Here is a 19,675-nt window from a genome sequence, read left to right on the forward strand (position 1 = left end):
TTTCAATTGGCATGACTCATTAATTTCATTTTGTCTTGTGTTGGGCACAGCTGTCTGTGGGGAACACTAGTTCTGTTACGTGTTTTCGTACAGCGTATCCAACAAAGAAGCCTCTTGGTTCGTGGACCCGGGACCTTGTTTTGAGAGTGGAGTTCTTTGCTGCTTGGGCGAAGACGCTGGAGGCACCTCTGTTGTTTTGGCTGGGAGCGTTTACCTTCCCCACAAGCTTCCTGAGTGCTGTCAAGCAGGTAAGTGTAGCCCGCTGTGATTGTGTCCTCTGAAGGTTCTGTTCACTGGCTTACGAAACTCTCAGTGTAACATCAACCACAATTATACACAGGTGCACATTTCTAGAACCACTTTGCCTGTTGTTTGCTTTCAAATTCTTTCCTTTCATTGGTGGTAATATTAGATTGTTATAGATTTTGTGGGATTTCAGGGTGGAGGGGATACACCTTCCCCCCCCCCCCCCCAAATTATGTATGGCCCTGAAGTTTAGGTACTTTGATTATTAGCATACGTGTTTACTTACTTCTGCCAGCTCTGTGTCATATTTAATCAGAGCAGCAGATAATAAATGAAGTTAATGATATTTTGGCATGTTGTTTTTGGAGTCTACTCTGAGTGTTTGACCTGGAGGACCCAGTGCTAACATGGTGGGATCCTAGAAACTTCAACATTTTCGGACCTTAGTCAGTTTTTCTTCTATAATTTCTAAACCATGCGTTTTTAGCGGAATATACCTATTTACAAAGTTGAAGAGCATTAATTTCCTTCAAATTTCACTTATCAAAAGTATATTTTTACCCAATTAGTTACCAATTTACAGTGATTCAAAGATATAACAAATTTCTAAAATTATCAAAAATAGTAATAAAAAAATGCCTTTTTTTGTCTTATAACTTTCATATTTCAACATTTCTATGTAAAATATGTTATGTGCAGAAATATCCACCCTCTGTAGGTAAGGATATTGTTAGGGGAGTCATTATGATGGAGTGAACTCACGTAACCCCTCCTTCAGGTAATGAAATCAGGTACATTTCACAAGGAATATTCCTCTTCAATGATATCAACAAGAAAAACTTCATTACAATGCTGATGACTGAAATGGAATACAAGGGAATTCAGGTGAAGCAGGCAACAGAAGATGCTGATGTCATGATAGTTGAAACTACTATATCATAAGCTAACAACTTTGATAGTGTCAACTTAAATGGAGAATACATCAATAGTTTGGTTTGGTTGACAGCATAACATATATTTCCAGAAGAGTGGGAGAGGTTGTTTGAGGGACAGGGGAGGAGGGTGGTGTTCCAACTACCGACTCTGTCCCAGGGCCGTGACGTGACCCGTGTGGAGCTAGGCTCGACTTCCCCCCGCTAGCACTCACCAGCCCGCTCTCAGCGGCGGGCACGCTATGTTACTGCTCGTGGGGTCACACCTCCGTCTCTGTGCTGGGAAACTCTTGGTCGGGAATTAAGTGCAACGAGTCGGGTGAATATTGAGCTTTATTATCGCCGACACGTACACTGACGACGCACACAGAAAACAGCACATAGAGCAGCTTTCATGCTGACCAGGACACAGCGTGGCCAGACCCCGAAAGTACAAGTCCGCCGATTAATCCAAAACACTAGGGAGCTTTAATTAATTAAGTTATACAGTCTGCCGCCGGGGTAGGCCTCAAAGGTTGATTAAAAAAGGTTTAAAAAATAGTTACGACAGCGGATGTTAACGGATCGGTTACGAGCAAAAGTTGAAGTCGATGAGGTGCTGAGATGCGTCCTACCCCGCACGGTGAACGGAAGAGACTGCTCTGGGCATCATGGCTGCAAGAAGTGCTGAACTTGCCGTGAGTAAATTTATATGACAGACAGTTAACCATAACTATTAAAACCTTTTAAAAATTACAAGCTAATTTAGATTAAAGGTTACATATTAAAGATATTTAAGTAGTACTACATTATTTAAAAAACATGCAGTCTCCACTGCTCCAGTTAGGGTGGGCGCTGAAAGGTTTCGCGCAGGGCGACCGAACACACGCACACACACACACACACTTGTTGGCGGGAGGCTTCAAATAGAGGGTGTCGGTGGGAGGAGAGGGGGTGGGCAGCGGCATGAGGCACATCGGGCTTAGGGAGGGCGTAGCCCTGGTCCACGTCACGATAACACCCCCAAGGTTTTATTTTCATCCCATTCCTGCAAAGTCAGCACTCAGAATATTCTATTCCTTCAAGCAGTAGGTGGGTGTGACACCACTTCAGCGCCCTTTGGAATTGGGAAGAAGAAGGTAACACACGTTTATGAGAAAAACCCTTGGCTCAGAAATAGTTGGTGTTTTCACATACCTTGCGGCAACACTACATCAAATTTCTGAAGCAGGAGAGAAGTTTTTGACGAAATTGTACTTTGGGACCACTGATACTGATACTGATACTTGGAGGATGTGTGGTACTGAGAATTCTCGTCAAACGTTGTGGAAAAATCTAAATTTTAACCTACAAGAGATACCACCAAGTATCACTCTTTCAGGGCATACCTGCAAGTACAAACATGGTTGTGATTATAATTTCTTAATATAATTTATTTTTAATTTTTTGTGTTTATCACTATTAGTATTTTTTTTCTTCCATATAATGGAACCGTACTCTAATTTAGATATAACCACAGCTTATATTAAAACTGTTACGAATTATTTTTGTCCAGCTTTAGGCAACCTGATCTTTACAGTACAAAACTCTCAACTTGCTTGGCTTTGGGTCGTAGCCGCATCGAAGGCAAAGTTTTCACCAGCGTTTTGGTCTATCTTGCAGTCGCCATCTTCTCTATAGCAGTTACTTACTGATGTTCTTGGAAACTCTCCTGCCTTTAAATACTCTTGCCTGAGAGGAGAGTATTTCCCGATTGCCTGCAACTGTGGGCCAATCCGAGCCTTTTTTATCTGGTTGGCTGGTTGGTTTGGCCAATGAGGGACAATGTCTTAAGTTGGATGTAGAACTATGTTTTGAATATTTCCAAAGAGTGGTTCCCATATTCTACTTAATTTCTATTCTTTTCTATTTATGATTGATGGGTCAGCGACTGTAAACATGAAAACCTACGATCAGCCACCCATAGCAGAACACTCTATGGAACCAGCCACAGCATTGAATTCAACACCATAGCCACCATCCCCCAATACAAGAAGAGATACATTAAAGAAGCAGAAGAAATATTAATACACCCACAAACCTAAATTAAGAGAACGGTTAATTCATTTTACGTTTCAATTTAACTTAAAAGGGTGAAGTACAGAAGGTAGCGTTCGCAGACGTTGCCCTCCCCAGCTTTTAAAAGAATTTTCGAGGAATTGATATGATGTTTTATTCTTTCAGAGGATTCAGCTTATTATATAGTTTCAAGGTTATAGTGAACTAGTTTGAATATTGTATTTTATTATTATTAGTATTGAAAATAATATTTATGTTAATATGTGTAATTTAGAAAAGATTTTTAAGTATAATTTTACTGGTTCTCATATGTCTTATTAAGTTATTATGTATAAATGCATTTTTTCATTATGTTATTTACTTTCAATCTTGTTGTAATGCCTATATTTTATGTTTGGAGATATTCGGAAGCTTTCATAATAATTCTAGAACATTTGCTATTGTTTAAGTAAAAGAAAGGACTAGAGACAGTTTCGCGATTCGGCGTCACCGTGGGATTTCTCAGACTTTTTTCAGTTGCAGAGGCCTTCTGGCAATTACTGTATGTATTCTTATGATGGGGAAGTTGAATTTGTGCATTTACCACAGTGGTTATCATTTGAATAGAGAGACAGAGAGACAGTAAAACATGCACAGTCTTCTGGAAGATTTTCTGTAGTGAAATGTGTTGTGATTGGTTGTTATGTCAAAGATGTGTTTGATTGGACAGTGAGGTCACGTGACTCCCTCCATATGTGGTGGGAGGCAGTGGCGTCATCCTGCCAGTTATTTGCTTGATGTCGCCTGAATAAGTCGCATTTGGCAGTGTCTCAAGTCAAAATTAAATAATATGTGCTAAGTAACGAACTTGGCGGCTGTGGTCCGGACTGCGCCGGTAATCAACCTCGTTTCGGACCACAGTCGTCAGCACTCAGCCCATGATGGAGTTTAAGTAATTTTTAGCTGCCATCCCAAGGATACCTTTGTCCTTGTCTTGTACCGTTGATGCCAAGCCACTTCAGGACTATCTGCAAGATATAAAATGTGTGAGTGAGTATTAAGAACATTTTTGTACAACATCAAAATTCATGAACATTCACATTTTCAAGCAGGGAAATTTCGTTTGTATTATGAAAACTGTGAGGACCTGTTGTAAACATTGTGTGATAACAGACTTTTTTTCTTTGTAAGATCTCAAAAATAAATCTTTGTGAATGTTGCCAGTCAGGTCGTCTCTTAGCCGGTCGATCTGAGTTGTAATAAGATGATGCATGTGGTGCTGGTGGATAGTATTGCCAATCCCTCCCCAGTAACGTGAACTGGCATACCTTGCAGTGATATGCCTGTTTATCAAACTGGTTGCATGTTTCTGCAGACAGTTGCTCGAGCCTTGAACGTGTCTATCGACGCGCTGTCCTGGGAGTTCATAGTGAATACTGATGATGAGGATGATTCAGTAGTGGAGGCAGATGAAGTAAGTTTCCAACTGCACACTTTTCATTAACCCTCTGCACGGAATATCGTTTTTTTTTATCAGTTAAGTGGAACACCGGTCCGTCAAACCAGTATAATTTTTTTAGGTATTTTCATACTTTAAAATATATGTGAATTACCAGTTTTTTAAAGAAACATTTACAACGGAATGTATTTTCTTGTGCAATTCATATATATATATATATATATATATATATATATATATATATATATATATATATATCACACTATTTTATGAAGTAAGTCAGGAAATGATTTATAAAATAAAATAAAATAGAAAAAACTTTTCTAATTATAAACATATGAAATATAAAAACAATTTAGATGACAAATTCATTTCACAAAAATACACTAAGTAAATGAATGTTTAAATAATATTACAAATGTTACACACATCTCTTGAATATTTTCATTGAGCATTCCAAGCAATTAGGAGTGTTGCACTTATAACGTTTCGTTATATACAAAATAAAACAGTTCAACGCAGATTGCAAATTTTGATGTTTTTTATTATGTTTTAATAGAATGTTGCACAGACGATTCCAAACACTTTCAAAAGAGGTTACTCATTCAGTCCACATACATCTGCCCGTCGAAAAACTGATGGTAGCTCGCATGACGAGAAATTACCGGAAAATAATCGCGTAGATCGAGTCCTTCAGTAAAGTTTTACTGCAAGTACAAAAAAAATGGGACGACATCGAAGAGGACCGCACCCAGCGAAAACGAATTCCGCCCCGAGCCAACATGCCTACGAAGGTGGCCGCAATTTCTAATTCAGTTATATCCAAAACGAAAAAAAAGAAAATTAGGTTGATTTAAATATAGGCCTGGCTCCGACCACCAACGTGAAATGATCTCTTCGTAAATTACATAATTTAGCGAGAAGCCATCGAACGCGACCTACTCGTCCAGCGTTCGACAGACGACTGGTGATCTCATGAACTCGTCTCCTCCACGCAGGGAGTAGACGTCACATGACCTCACCGACCAATCACAGGCACGCTTCATTCACTCTACAGATATCAGCCAATTACAGAGCAAGTTACAACACATGAAAAAATCTTTTACACACAGAACTCTGGGCTTCCCCTGATCAGTCTCTTTTCAATTTCACCTCGAAATCGGGGACTTCCATTCTCGCTCTCTCTCCCACACCGTGAGAGAGCAGTTATCACACAGTTCCCATGCAGGGGGGGAATTACCGTCTTTATCTCGGTTGGCAGGGAAGCACTGTTCCTTTCTCACTCCCACTTACAGGCCTCTCATGCCTCTCTTTCTAACCATCACACAAGCCCAGACACAGTCCCGTGATTTATAATTATATTACAACACGTTAATAAAATTTAAGAACAATAATTATAATACGAATTACTTTACAAAATTAAACTTATTGAGAAAAAACCTGAAAAAGTAGGCCTAAACAGGTAAAAATCTAGTACAGCGACTTCTTTGTGAATAATTACATAAAAATTACTAATGATAGAAAATGTCTGTTAAAACACAAAATACCTTCTTAAAAACATAGCAAGTGAAAAATATCAACCCTAAAATACATAAAAACGGTAAAATATCATTAGAAAGACTTTTTAAGAAATATTTACATGCATAAAAATAGTTTAAAAGAAAAATTATTTAATTAGGAGGGCAGGGTTCTGCAACATTACACACTGCACGCACTTCTAATTAGTCTTCCTCTCCCTCAGGTATGGGCAATAATGGCGTGTTTTTTTTTCAAGACGATCCGTCCTTGATTGATTCGATGAAGAAGCATCGGCATCTTCAGGATGGATGGTTGTCAGGCAATGTTTTATTAGTGTTATTAGACCAGATGGCAAGTTCTGAATGGTAAACCATCGATGAAGATGGTTTGTTGTCAGTGACAGCTCTAATTTGGATATAAAGTCAAATCGACGTAGGTTTGTGGTTTTGTAATATTTTTTTGTAGATGATGTAGCCGTTGCTGCAGCTAATGGATATCAGATGATAAAAAATTGCCAGAGGCCATCTCCTGGTTTTTCAGTTGGCCGAATACACGCTGCACTTCATATCCAACATGTTGACTCCAGATTTGGTGCAATTATTAAATGAAATTATCTCTGGCTTGTTACTCTTACTGTTGACATAATTGTCGTGATGCATTGATGACAGGAGAATGACAGCCTTATGTTTTTTTGGCACATACGATAAAAGTATAAATTCTTTGGTAAACCCATATATAATTATGATTCAACAGGCCGGCTCTTATTTGGCTGAAATTCAGGAGGAATTTCTGGCTTGTTTCTCTTTAGCATCCCCACGACTGTCAAAGACCTGTCACACAAATATTGTGCCAGCTCCATACTCAAAAACCAATTATCTACAGTTATGTTCCTATTGGAACCGTACAAAGGCTTGGCTAATCGTACTACTGCTTGCGTCGGCTTCTTCAGCTGTCTTTCTTCAGCACTGAGTCATCCCATCACTATTTTTACCGACATAAATGTAGGCATTTGAAAGGTAAAAATTTCTAGCGTCAGCCAGGCAAACTAATTTTATGCCATATTTGGCAGGTTTGTTAGGCATGTACATCCTAAATTCGCATCTTCCCTAGAATGGGACAAGAGTCTTGTCGACACAGGTAAAGGCTCCAATTTCGTAAATCTCCTGGCAGTTGTTTATGAACCTGTTGAATATTCCAGAAATTCCAGCGGCCGGATCCTTTTCTTCCCTGGTATGTCGGGTACTACAGTCATCAAATCCTAATGATCTGATTAGGATATTACAGCGTTTTTCGGACATCACAGCGCGATATATTGGCCTGCCTGTAGGCCCTGTGGAAAAAAGTGATGAAAGTGACTCTCTAGCCGATTTGTAAATGCAGCTCAAAATCAATAATGCTAATAATTCTTTTATTTCATCTATGTCTGTCGGGCTATATGAGTTATCATTGAGTTTGGTATTCTCTCGCATTGAATTCAATTTCATATTAGTCCATGTAACAATGTCCTCGAGAATATCAGGAGTAAAAAGAAGTCCCCAAACGTCTTCAGGGCTGGGATGAAGTACATTTTTCGCGGGGCCTTTGAGTGTGGATGTTTTAATTTTTATAATATTTTGGCTGGAACGGCTGTTTATGTGTTGGGCTGGATCTTTATTCCAAATAAAATTATTCCTTCCCCTAAAACTCTCTGAAGGAATGCCACTGTCTTGGTTGGCAGGAGACCTCGCCTCTTCTGCTCTCACTGTTTTGGCAGGTTCGTCTTCATCACACGAGAGCTCACTGTCAGAGCTGTGCTGTGACACTTCCTCATCTTCCGAAGGAACAAGAGTCTTCTGAGCCGAGGTAGACATCGGACTCCTCATCCGAATGTGCAGCTGAAGCAAGTTCTAAAATTTTCTGGTCCGCGCAGAAATGTTGCTCGGCGCTCTACTCATGTCTGTGCTCTGCTCATGTCAGCCAACCTAAACAAATGATACAGATTCTATGAATATGATAGAAAAACTGAGTATGAACAAAACAAAATCTAAAAAGTTGTAAAGAGGAATACCGGTCTCATAGACTGGCTCTACGATAAAGGGAACACGGGTCTCTGAGACCGGGTGAATAATACACATAAAGAGGAATAATGATCTGTCAGACCGGGAAGAAACTTACCTTATAGGGAACACCGGTCCAGGAGACCCTGTAGGTTTCAGAAAAGCGTTATTGGACGACCACGAGGTTGAAAGATCCGGACGCTGATAACGACTACCTGCTGTCCGAGGATGCTTTGAGACTCTCTTAGAAGAAGGGCTAGGAGGGTGACACCTGCACGCTCTACAGCTCAAATTCGAAACTATACCGGCCCCACAGGCCAGTGTTCCTTGCAGAGGGTTAACAACTGTTACTATCAGGAATAACGTGTTTGTAAAATATACAATTATTAATTTTAAAATAACATGATGTAATTGTAGACTAGCTGTTACACTTAACAGTAGCAACCCAATTTTACTGTAAATGAAATTTGCTGATTTATTCATAAAATTAATGCAAACTTTTTTTTTTTACCTCAATATACTCAACAAGACAAGACTCAGCAGTACTTTTCTTTGAGTATGGTTTATTTTACATAATGTTATATAATGTTAAAAGTAACACAAATTCCACTGTTTACATTTCTAAACTATGGAAATTGTTTCTGTTTTGGAATAAAAGATTTCTAGTACCTACAGTAAACAAATTTCAAAATAAAAAATGACAATATCTAGAATGTAAATTTTTTATTGTGCCAGTCATATATAAATATATATATATATATATATATATATATATATATAATGTGTTTTGCATAGTTTGGGTGGTATTCTAATTTGGAATATATTTTTCCCTAAATGTCAGGTGGAAAATCACTTTCTCCCATTTCCCTAATTTGTGGTAGAATACATGTCAGTGTGCTAAATTTGTCCTTGGCAAACGTTTTCAAAGAAAGCACTGCTCACAGTAGAGCACAGCTGATTCCTTGACCAGCGTGCCTGTTTGTTGTGCCGCGTTTCTGTGTAATGACCTCGCCATCGATGGGACTTAAAATCTAAATTAACTAATTCCATGCTACTAAAAAATGTCATTATAATGTTTAAACATAGTTTTGTTCCCTCATCACAAGTGTAAAAACAGTTCTTTTATTTTCTGCAGAAATTTCTTGTTATGTATAAAAATAGATGAATGAGAAAAGGGATGTGGTCTCTAAAGCTTTTTTTATTTTAGAAATAAATCTGGTCAACTGTTTCTCAATACTGTCAGTAACAATAGAAATATTTTTCTGTTATTTCTATATTGCCAACATTCTCTGCTGTATTTTAAGTGCATGACTTACACCTGAATCTCCCATGCGAGCTTGTAACACTGCCTGCAATCTGCAGCACGACTTGATGCAGCAACTGCAGCTTGCAAACCCAAACTGCTCTCAGCAGCAATTATGTCGCGTGTTATAGTGTATTAAGGAAACTGACTGCCTCCCACTCTCCGCAGAACATGCACCTACCAATGTCTGGAAATAATGTACAAAGAGAGAGAATTCCTCTCCCGGAAACCTTACGTGTTCATTGCATTTGGCTATTCATAACATATGCATCTGTTAGTTTTTCAGTTTAAAATGGGCTTATAATTCTATATCATTGTGTTTCTAATTTGCATTCAGCAGATTCCATTCCAAAGTACACTGGATGTGATGCTGTTATGTTGCGTGATGTAGGCGGGTGGAGTGCATGTGCGCGGAATCTTCCTGGAGGCGGCCGGCTGGGACAGGCAGAGCGCGTGCCTGACGGAGCCCCAGCCCATGCAGCTGCTGTGTCCCATGCCGGTGGTGCTGTTCCGTCCGGTCGCGGGGCGGCGCACCAGGAGGCGGAGAGGTACTCCCTGCTCACTGTCTGTACTTTTGGTTCCTTCCTAGTCCTTTGGAAAAACTAAATGGTAAATCAATTCTTTATCATTAGTGAAAAAATTGAAATGGACATGTAGTTTTCCACGTGAAGTACGGGGCTGCCCGACCCGAGGGACGGGCATGTCGTTCCGGCCCGCCTGGAGAGTCGTGAGGTGAGGGCAGACGGGGTGTGGAGCGGCGACGGAATGAGCCGGTGGGGGAAACGGGAGCACCTCGAGAAAACCCACATTTCCCACTTGTGAAACATGTGGGTTTGATCCCGCTGGGAATCGAACCAGGATCACCATGGTGAGAGTACATTTTTAACTTATGGCCAGAGAAGTAAACTTGTTCTCTCATCTGGGATGGAAAATTTTAGTTCTGACGTGTAAAAAAATAAAAACAACGTGGTCGCCAAACAGGAAATACAGATTTAAGGTGGTTATTAGGGTATGGAGACAAAACTAACACTGGTTCTTGATATCATTTTCATTCAGGGAAGAGAGTAGCAGCAGAGGCTGCAGATCTGGATCCCTATCTTGACAGATAAGGAAAAAATCCTCCTCCCCTTCCCATTCCTGTAGCTTACCAATATGTCACCAGCACATGTGCATTTGACAAAGCTCTTAAAGTAACTTCGATGGATAGTGCTATGGTAAACAAGCACCCTCTAATCCCCACGGTTCTACTACACCAATGCTAGAAACTTTCATTTATCAATTGAGTTTGTTTGTCCTTCAGGATATATTGTCTTACCAGCTGTTAAATTTTAACATGAGTCAATACAGCTAATTAATATCAAAATTTAAATAAAAATGATTTCAAACTGATGTTTGTTGGAAGGCCAACATTATTTGTTAATATTAATTAGTATTAATAGTGAATTTCTTGAATTTCTTGAAATGTATTCTTGTTCACAGCTTATGTTAGAAGTATTGATTATGTTGACGCGGGGGGGGGGGGGGGGGGTTGATCGGTCGGCTTTACGGTGGATTGCTAGTGGGCGCCACCACGTGGTACGGCATGTGGACCCGGTGAGACTCCTAACTCAGAGCGTGACGTCGCCCATGTGAGATGTGATATCCCCCCTTGAAAACATCTAGCACTAATTCCTGCCCGCTCTCAGCGTCGGGCACGCTTTTCCCTACGAAGTGGGCTCTCAGGCGTCCCACACGCCGTCACTCTCCACGTGGTCACACAGATTGAAAATAAAAGAATAATACGTGAAATTCACACACCTGATTTATTCTGCTAATTCCGCTCACACAAGTACACGGTTGAAGCTATGCAAAACGCCCGCGGCACGAATCGGTTTATAGGTGATGAGCCACCACGTGGTCACATGTTGATTTACGTAGTACAAAGAAAAAAGACCGAGACTGGTCGTGAATTAATTAATAAAGCAGTCCCCCGACCGAGAGCTGCTCCGAGGACTAAAAGAAAGCGATTGAGATGAAATTAAAGTTAACAGAATTACTTGGCAGAGAATACAAGCGGTGAGGTCCCCGGAGTGCTGATGCGTCTGCTCTCGGTCGTTGATGGCGGAAGACTGGGGTGAGGTCATGGCTCGCTCGACTAACATGGCGTCCTCCCGCCGAAACAATTATCGTTAAAAGATATTAGCGAATTCGTGCCACGGGAAATTAAATTAACATGACAATAAAGCGTTGAAAATTATGTAACAATTTTTGAATGAATTGAAAAGATTTTACAAATTATAATTATTTAGATTTAAATTTAATTATTGTCTGGCTTCGGGTTTCCTCGGGAATGTCCGGAAACACTATGATATTTTAATATATAAGTTAAAAATTAAAAGTACATAAAACCCTCCCGGCCGATCTGCCGTCACGTTGCACTTAGGGAATATAAAAACAAACACCACAATTATATATACTTATGTTTTTAGGGGTGCGGCGCACTGGCTCGACAGCGCCCTCTTGCCGGGCGAGCACACACGCACGCACACGTACGCACGGGTAGGCGGGAGGTTTGAATGGAGGGTGGATGGTGTTTGGGCGGTGGCATATCGGACTTACAGGGGGCCGTAGGCCCGGACGATGTCAATGTATTTGCTCATAAAGGGGATGTAGGAGGATAAGCCAGAACATACTCGAATTGGAAGGAGTATACTTACATAGGTTAAGCTATGCCAGGTTTTTTTTTTCTGTAGTAACTGGAATATTGAAAATATTTTCTATGCATTGTTAGTCAATTACAAACAGTTTTCATGTTTGTGTGAATGTGTGCATTTAATTTTTTTTTTTGTCGTGACAACGTCTAATAAATCGATGAACGCCGGCTGCACACACAAAAAAGTGTCTCACTACGGATGTTCCACTACGGATGTGTTCTGTTTGCTCATTGTACGCATGCATGGCATCTCTCTTCATGCTCATTGTACGCATGCGTGGCATCTCTCTTCCACTCGATTGGAACAACCATCGATTTGACTTTTCAATCATATTTTCGTCGTTTGAATTATTAATATTATGTAATTTAACGATCGTCCACCGATTTTCAGCACAATCGGTACGGTTATTTAAAAGTAATGTTGAAAATTCAAATACGTTTTGAACCAACAATGGTGTTTTACAGTAACACATAATAATTCAAATTACACCCGGGATCTTTTGCACAATGTTTTAAAAAATATTGTAACACATTATAAATAAGTTTGGTGTATTTGGGATGCGTATTTGTTATAAAATCGTGTTAATATTATACCCCTACCGTGAACAAAGTTTTTATAATTATATATATATATAACATTTGAAACTACATTACCTTAGTATGGCCTCGTGGGCGTGTGGTCAGCGTACCTAACTCTGAAACTAAAGGTTGTTGGTTCGAAACCTGGCAGCTGCGAAATTTTTTTTTTGTACTTGTAAAAATAAATATGGCGCAGGCAACATTTCAAAAGTAATAAATATATTTGAATTAATGAATGCAAATAAAAGTAAATTATTAATTCAATTGCACATTTCATTTCACTCCTTTGTATCCATACAAAATAGTGATAATTCAATAAAAATGATTCAATTTTATTCATAAAAGTATGCAGAGGTAGATTTTATCATGCAAAAGATTGAAAAATTAAAAAAAAATTCTTCCTCAAAGAATATAATATTTTTAATGCCTAAATGGTTTGGTTGCAAAAACCTATTACGGCTCAGTCTCAGGCCGAATATATTTCCTTTTCTTCTGGATCAATCATTTCATCAATGTTTTGTTATGACGTTGTCACGTTAAACTATCGTCCGTAAACCGACTTTACAGACAACCTATTTTTTTTCACTATAACTAAAATTTATCAGCTCTGTTGCAGAAACTGCCTAAGAGATTCATGTTGTGAATTTGGGTTCATAAAAAAAGAGGTTGAGATGCTTTCGCTCAACACTGTTACCAATGTACAGTCAGCACTCTTAACTGCAGCGTTCTTGGGTTCGCCACATTCTGCATTCTGACTCAGGCATTTGGAATCCATTAAAAATAGAAGATACAGCATGACAATTGATTGCACATATTTTTTTGTAGCTAACAACAATTAATTGTAGGGGATTTATTGTCTCTACCTTTAATTGATAGGCCAAAGTATACTTAAAAAAATGGAGTTGAAAAATTGATATATTTAAATATTTACTAAAGTCACTGTGGTTTATAACGACTCCAGTAATACCACTTGTGCCGCCGGCTACCTTGAATCAGGCCTCCACGTGACATCTCACCCCTACTTCCCCTGCATGACTGTCAGTAGTCTCTTACTGGCTTATCTCACTTATTATATCTGTTCCCACAGATAACACTATACTCAAGTTGCAGGTAGCATATTAGGCACACTCAAAGTGCATTGTTGCACACACAATGTTGGTTGGACACAGCTCAGTTATGCTTATTTTTTACAACTGAGGAGTCTTATTTTCTCTTGCATTGGGATGCGAAAAACAATGCCTTGCGATAGCTTAACACCGTATTTTCGTTATATTATTTCTTCCCACAGTCTTGAAAGCAAATTCTTGTCGTGATACTCCCTCAAAAGATGGATTATATAAAATTGGTCTTTCTTGTACTAAACATACTAATCAATCTGCATCTGGCTTCACACTGAGGAAAAATCTATTAAAATACTTTTAAAGCATTTATTTACTCAAATTTATTAAATTAACAATGAGAACTAGTATTTAACTAGTCAGCTATAAACACACATGACATTGTTGGCAAATGTTTGGACTTGCGCATGCAGAGAACACTGCAGCCATCGGACAGTCTGCTCACGTCAAAGTTGGAGCACCTCGCGTCTGATCACCAGTTTTGTGGTGTCGTGCCGCATCTGATTCTGTGTGTACTGCTTTCATGTAAATTCATGGAAGTCAACTACTATCAGACCACATGTTGCGTCGTGTCGTGCCGTGCCGTGCCGTTCCTCATTCTGTGTGTTCTCAGCCTTATTCCTAATACATATATCTAATGAAAAGAATGTTTATTTTTATAAAATATTCTTTACTTTTATTTTAAGAAGCCATGGAAAATAAACTTCGCACACACATTTCTAAAACTTATGCACAACTTGGTGACAGAAGTGAGATTATTTCATGATAACAACACATTAAAGATCCCTATATGTTGTTACATTCCAGGATGGCCCGGCCATACAACCCAGAAACACTTAAATCATTTGAAAAGATTATACTTATATACAATGATTTTGAAGTTTGGTTTTTTTATAGTTGCCAAAATTGACAATAAATTATTCCCTTGGATATTATGTAGTTGCATTAAAATGAAAGAGTACAAGGCAGTCATATTATTATTATTATTTCTCAAAAATAAAAATCGGTAAACATACATAACAGTTCCAGACGATTTATCACATATTCAATGTAGTGCGTCGCTCAATTAACCAAAAAAATATATATATATTCAAGTCCTTTTGTTTTAATTTTTTAAGTTGAGCCTGGCCTCGAATAGCAGGCGTGAAGATCAGGCGAGCTGCCGACAACGCGGCCGCTCTTAGCGACAATCGAGCACCACACGACTACCCTCCTTTACAAAGCTAGAAACAAAGGGAGGCAACCCCGTGGGCCAACTGACCAATCACAACACAGTATTCATATATGGCAAATACTGGAAAAATGTTTCTCCCTAAAAGTCTGGCAAGACATCACACCACCTCAAGACTCGCTCTGATTTGCTGGCGAGACAGCGCCCAGAGAAAGTTCCTGTCTTTTGCTGCGCAGTCATGCGCCAACGTGCTGGGTTTTTCCAGCAACGCAGTAACTTGAGGCGTGAAAAATAACTTGCTAGCGACAGAGTGTTGCTCCTTGTCTTCCTTTCTTTTGAACCCTTCTAGAATTTTCTAGAATGTTACAGTCTTACCACCCAGAATATACTTTAAAATTTGACAAAACATAATTAATATGTGTTAATTTTAAGTGATTAAGTAAATTACAGTAAAACAAATAATAGTAAACTATAGTACATGCTTTATATAAAACCTATCCCAAATTAATAATAATCACTATTAAAGCAGAAACAAAATGACTTAAATTACTATACATAGTAGAAGAAACGCGAATACAAAATAATTATGTAACATTCAGAAAACATCAACATAAAACATTCTCAGTCAAAGTGTTATTGATAGTAGGGGGCAGGAATCCTGCGATTTTACATTGTGGTAAAAATGTGTTCACTAACAATATTATTTAATTATTGATAGTTTTTATCTTTTTTTTTTTTTTACTTTTTCTTAGAATGGGCCACTGAAAATAGACTTAATGCTGGCCACATATTAAAAGCTTCCTTTGTTGTGCTTTTCCTTTTGATTACAATAGAAAACAATATTTGTCCTTGTTTGGTATTCTTTTACTGGGAATATAAAATTAATTTATATTTCAGTACTTTTTTGATTAAATAATATGTTAAAAGCCTCTGAAAATTGGTTTTGCTCACACATTTTGCTAAAACTTAAGGGGAGAAATCAAACTGAATGATGTTATCTTAATTTCAAGAGTTTTAATGCCATAATAATTATTTTTTTTTTTTTAATTTGGCTTCATTAAATTATAGTACATATATAACTCAGTAAAATCCCTGCAGTTAATAGTGATTGGCTGCTACTTGTTATTTACATAGATACTTGGAGTTGGAAACAATGTGGCAGTCTATATAAGCATAGATATACAGCAAAACCCAGTCCATTACAGCGCTGGAATTAATACAATTTTTCAGTAGCATTGTCCTGTATTGTGCCGTTTATTGGTATGATTGGCAAAGATTTTAATTTTTAGGCTCAAATTTTCATTTTTAAATTTTTTGCATTTTTATTCTTATTTAATTTTTGTCAGACTTCTGTACACTCATATCAAACCTTTTTTATCCTAGTTCTCTTTCCCTGGTTTTCGGCGCACACTAGTGGCCGTGTCCTTAAGTCTCTCCCTCTCTCTTTTCTTTGGCCGCCAGAGAGCACACTTGTCCCCCACCCCTTTAGCCCCATGCTGGTTGCAAGTCACCTAGCGCGAGATTTGCGAGTCGAAGTTATACTTAGTTCAACTGCGCCTCCATAGAGCGCGCGGCGCTCGACGGCTATAGAGGTTTTTACCAAGCAACAGACCTTCGTTTTACCTTGCCTCGGACGTCTTCGGCTCCTTTCGGCGCTGAGCCATGTCTCCCCCCCCCCCCCCCCCCCCCCCTTTTTTCGGCCAACCGGGTCCCAGCGTCTTTTTTTTTTTTTTACGATCTAGCCGCCATGATGAATTAATGCGCGGGCTGTTGGTCTGACTACATCGGCGTCTCTGTCGAACTGCTTCTTGAATAATAAATCGCGGGCAGATCTGCCTTCTTCTGCGCTATAGGATGTGATCGTCTTGGCCGAGGGAATTTTTCCCTAAAACTTTTCTTTGTCTTCTGTTAGTTAGTCAGCCAACCCGAATAGCTACGTTTTAGTTGTGCTTCCGCGACATCTCCGCGATGCGCGTCCTAACTGGCGATCGCGCAACATGAATGGAATCATCTGTCATCACCCTGCTTCGGTGAGTCTTTTGCTTTAAATATATCCCCCAATTCGCTCCCTTTTAGCGGGCTTTTGCCTGATTGATGGTCTGTCTGCTACTTGGTCTAATCTCTGTCGATATTGGACCTTGTTGCAGGCAGGGTGCAAGAGATACCTACCGATTGAAGAAACACCCCCGTCATCCGAGTCACCCCTCCACAAATGGTCATGATTGAAAGTCAATTGAGTGAACCCCAACCAAATTTATTCTGCTCTTCCCGCCGAATTTTACCTGGTCGTGAGTTCTGAACGACAAAATTTCATCAATCTTGGTGTGCCAGTGGACAGGGGAGAAGTTTTTGTGAACTATGTAAAGTTATATCTTCAGTAATTAAGACTCGAGAAGAATTAACCCTTATTGGACATGGGTATATTGTAATTTTTTTTGCATAAGATTCAAAACCAAGGCAATATATTCTAACTATTTTTGTAAACATTTCACTATGGCTAGAACCTTGTTAAATTTTCGCTAGATTCGCGGTCCGGACTCGCTAGCACTATAAATTGTGTTAATGTTTTCTTCATTAATGATTGCTAAGATGTTAAAATGCTAATTGGTTGATCGATGGTTAATCTGCATTCATCTTTTCTGGTAAAATCTAATTAAAGAAAGATTATGCACTACATAAAAGAATATTAATATAAATAAACCAGCAAGCCTATAGATCACATGACTTATTTTGTTGTTTTTATTTAATTGAGTACCTATATGTATATTTCTACCGATCCACTGACTCCCAAATGGATTGTTTGTAGGGAGTTTCTAAATTATTTTGTTCCCCGCCTCGTGCCACCTCTGGTGATGTTCGAATTTTATGTGAATTTTGTAGCTTGTTGTTCAGCTGTTTCCTAGGACTTTTAAGAGGTGTTATAACACTAAAAATCAAGGGCACGAGGGGCGTTACAGTATATAGGATACAATATTGTGGACACCAACTTATCAGTGGCGACGAGATTGGGATTCAAGTCCAATGTGTGCGACTGCATTACCTTTCTATTACACTATGTTTTTCCTTAATATTCAGTAAAAGTTGAGGTTAATGAAAATGGGATTCATACTGGCTGCTTGCTAAAAGTCCAGCACAACTAAGTGCTTCCTTGGACAATGATAAACATGTAATTCTAAAGAATCTATTTATTCCATTCTAAAGAATCTATTCGGAAGAGTACTGTATTATTAATTAAATTAATGTTGCGCTAATATTTTAACCAATTTTATGTAAGAAACCACTAAACTATATGAATAAATTTTTTGAAAGTAAAATATTAACTGCTTTATTAAGTCTATATATTGCATGCACTTTATGATAATCATCCGTGGATTTGGATTATCCGTAGTATTCCCATTAAAACTTTGTATTTTGAGTATTTTGACATTCGATAAACTGGCACTGTTGTGGTCCCGAAAATGCTAGATTTATTGTATTATAATCGGATCAGGATTAAATTCACTTTCTCTGCTTCAGTCTATGAACATGAGTGAAGACGAGTGCCATCAAACTAGTTGGCCTCTGTTAAAGTTAATGTCATTAAAAGAATAAATTTATTAAATCATTAGTGTGAGGAGGCATAGCAGTAGGGACAAATGAAAGAACACGTCCCTTTGAGCAAAGCCTTTGACAAGACAGTGCACCATGATGGCTTGCCTCCCACCATGGCACAAGACGGTTCTGGTTTAATTCTCAGTGAAGACGCAGCTGTGATCCTGTGGGGTTTCTCTGGGTACTCTCATCCCCCATCTAATCAACTCGCATCTCATCATCGTTCATCATCTCTAATGACGTTGATGTCCCTTCACCCTGTCATACATTACACCTGTGTTTAGCATCTTTTAATGATATGTTTTGCTGCAGATTGCTTGGTTGCTGCATTTTTACCATTTAAAGTTTGTTGGTCTGGCTGTTTTTCAAGATACTGAACTGTGTGTTAAACTGACTGTACATTATGTTTAGGAATGTACGTGTGCCCATGCTTCTCATACCCGTTCCGATCGATGACCTCGTTCGTGGTAGCGGTCGACCTGAAGAGTGGTGCCAACAAACCAGACCACTGGATCAAGAGGGCCACCGCACTGCTCCTCAGTCTGGCCACATAAATGTGTTGGCATGCCTGTGTGCAGTGCTAGCTTTTTTCTCTGACTACTTAGGTTTACACTCTAAAAGGAGAAACATTTCTCTTAAATGGTATGTCAGTCAAATGTTTTGAGCCTTGCATTAAAAAAAAAAAAATTGACAGTTGTAGCTTGCACCAAATGATGTTAAGATTTTACTGTGAATTTGTAAATAAACTTGAATACTAAAATTCCTGGATTTTTTTTTCATGGATGTGACTGCAAATGTTCCTGCTACCAAATTAAAAGCATTAAAACTGAAGTAAAATTATAGTCAAACATAACTTGACAGAAATTTAAGAAATTGAATTAGTAATGAAGGTAGGATAAGGTTGGAATAGATAATTCATTTTAGAATACCCCCGTAACCATGAGTGCTACGGCATCATGTTATTACTATTAAAGCAAGGGTATGTGGTACAAACTTAACCTTTAGTATGACTAA

General features: G+C 38.7%; 1 protein-coding gene across 2 annotated transcripts in view; it reads left to right on the plus strand.

Annotated features, from left to right (window-relative positions):
* LOC134531211 (dynein axonemal heavy chain 2) overlaps window positions 1–19,421 on the plus strand; it is an 864,487-nt gene extending 845,066 nt beyond the window's left edge. For both annotated transcript variants that reach the window (XM_063366870.1, XM_063366871.1), the window contains 4 exons: window positions 94–248; window positions 4,570–4,668; window positions 9,902–10,058; window positions 19,073–19,421. In XM_063366870.1, the coding sequence (XP_063222940.1) occupies window positions 94–248; window positions 4,570–4,668; window positions 9,902–10,058; window positions 19,073–19,215 (554 nt within the window). In that variant the 3' untranslated portion in view covers window positions 19,216–19,421. The remainder of the gene's footprint in view (window positions 1–93; window positions 249–4,569; window positions 4,669–9,901; window positions 10,059–19,072) is intronic.
* Window positions 19,422–19,675: the final 254 nt, after the last annotated feature.

The sequence above is a fragment of the Bacillus rossius genome, chromosome 3, assembly GCF_032445375.1.
Source record: "Bacillus rossius redtenbacheri isolate Brsri chromosome 3, Brsri_v3, whole genome shotgun sequence".
Taxonomy (NCBI): domain Eukaryota; kingdom Metazoa; phylum Arthropoda; class Insecta; order Phasmatodea; family Bacillidae; genus Bacillus; species Bacillus rossius.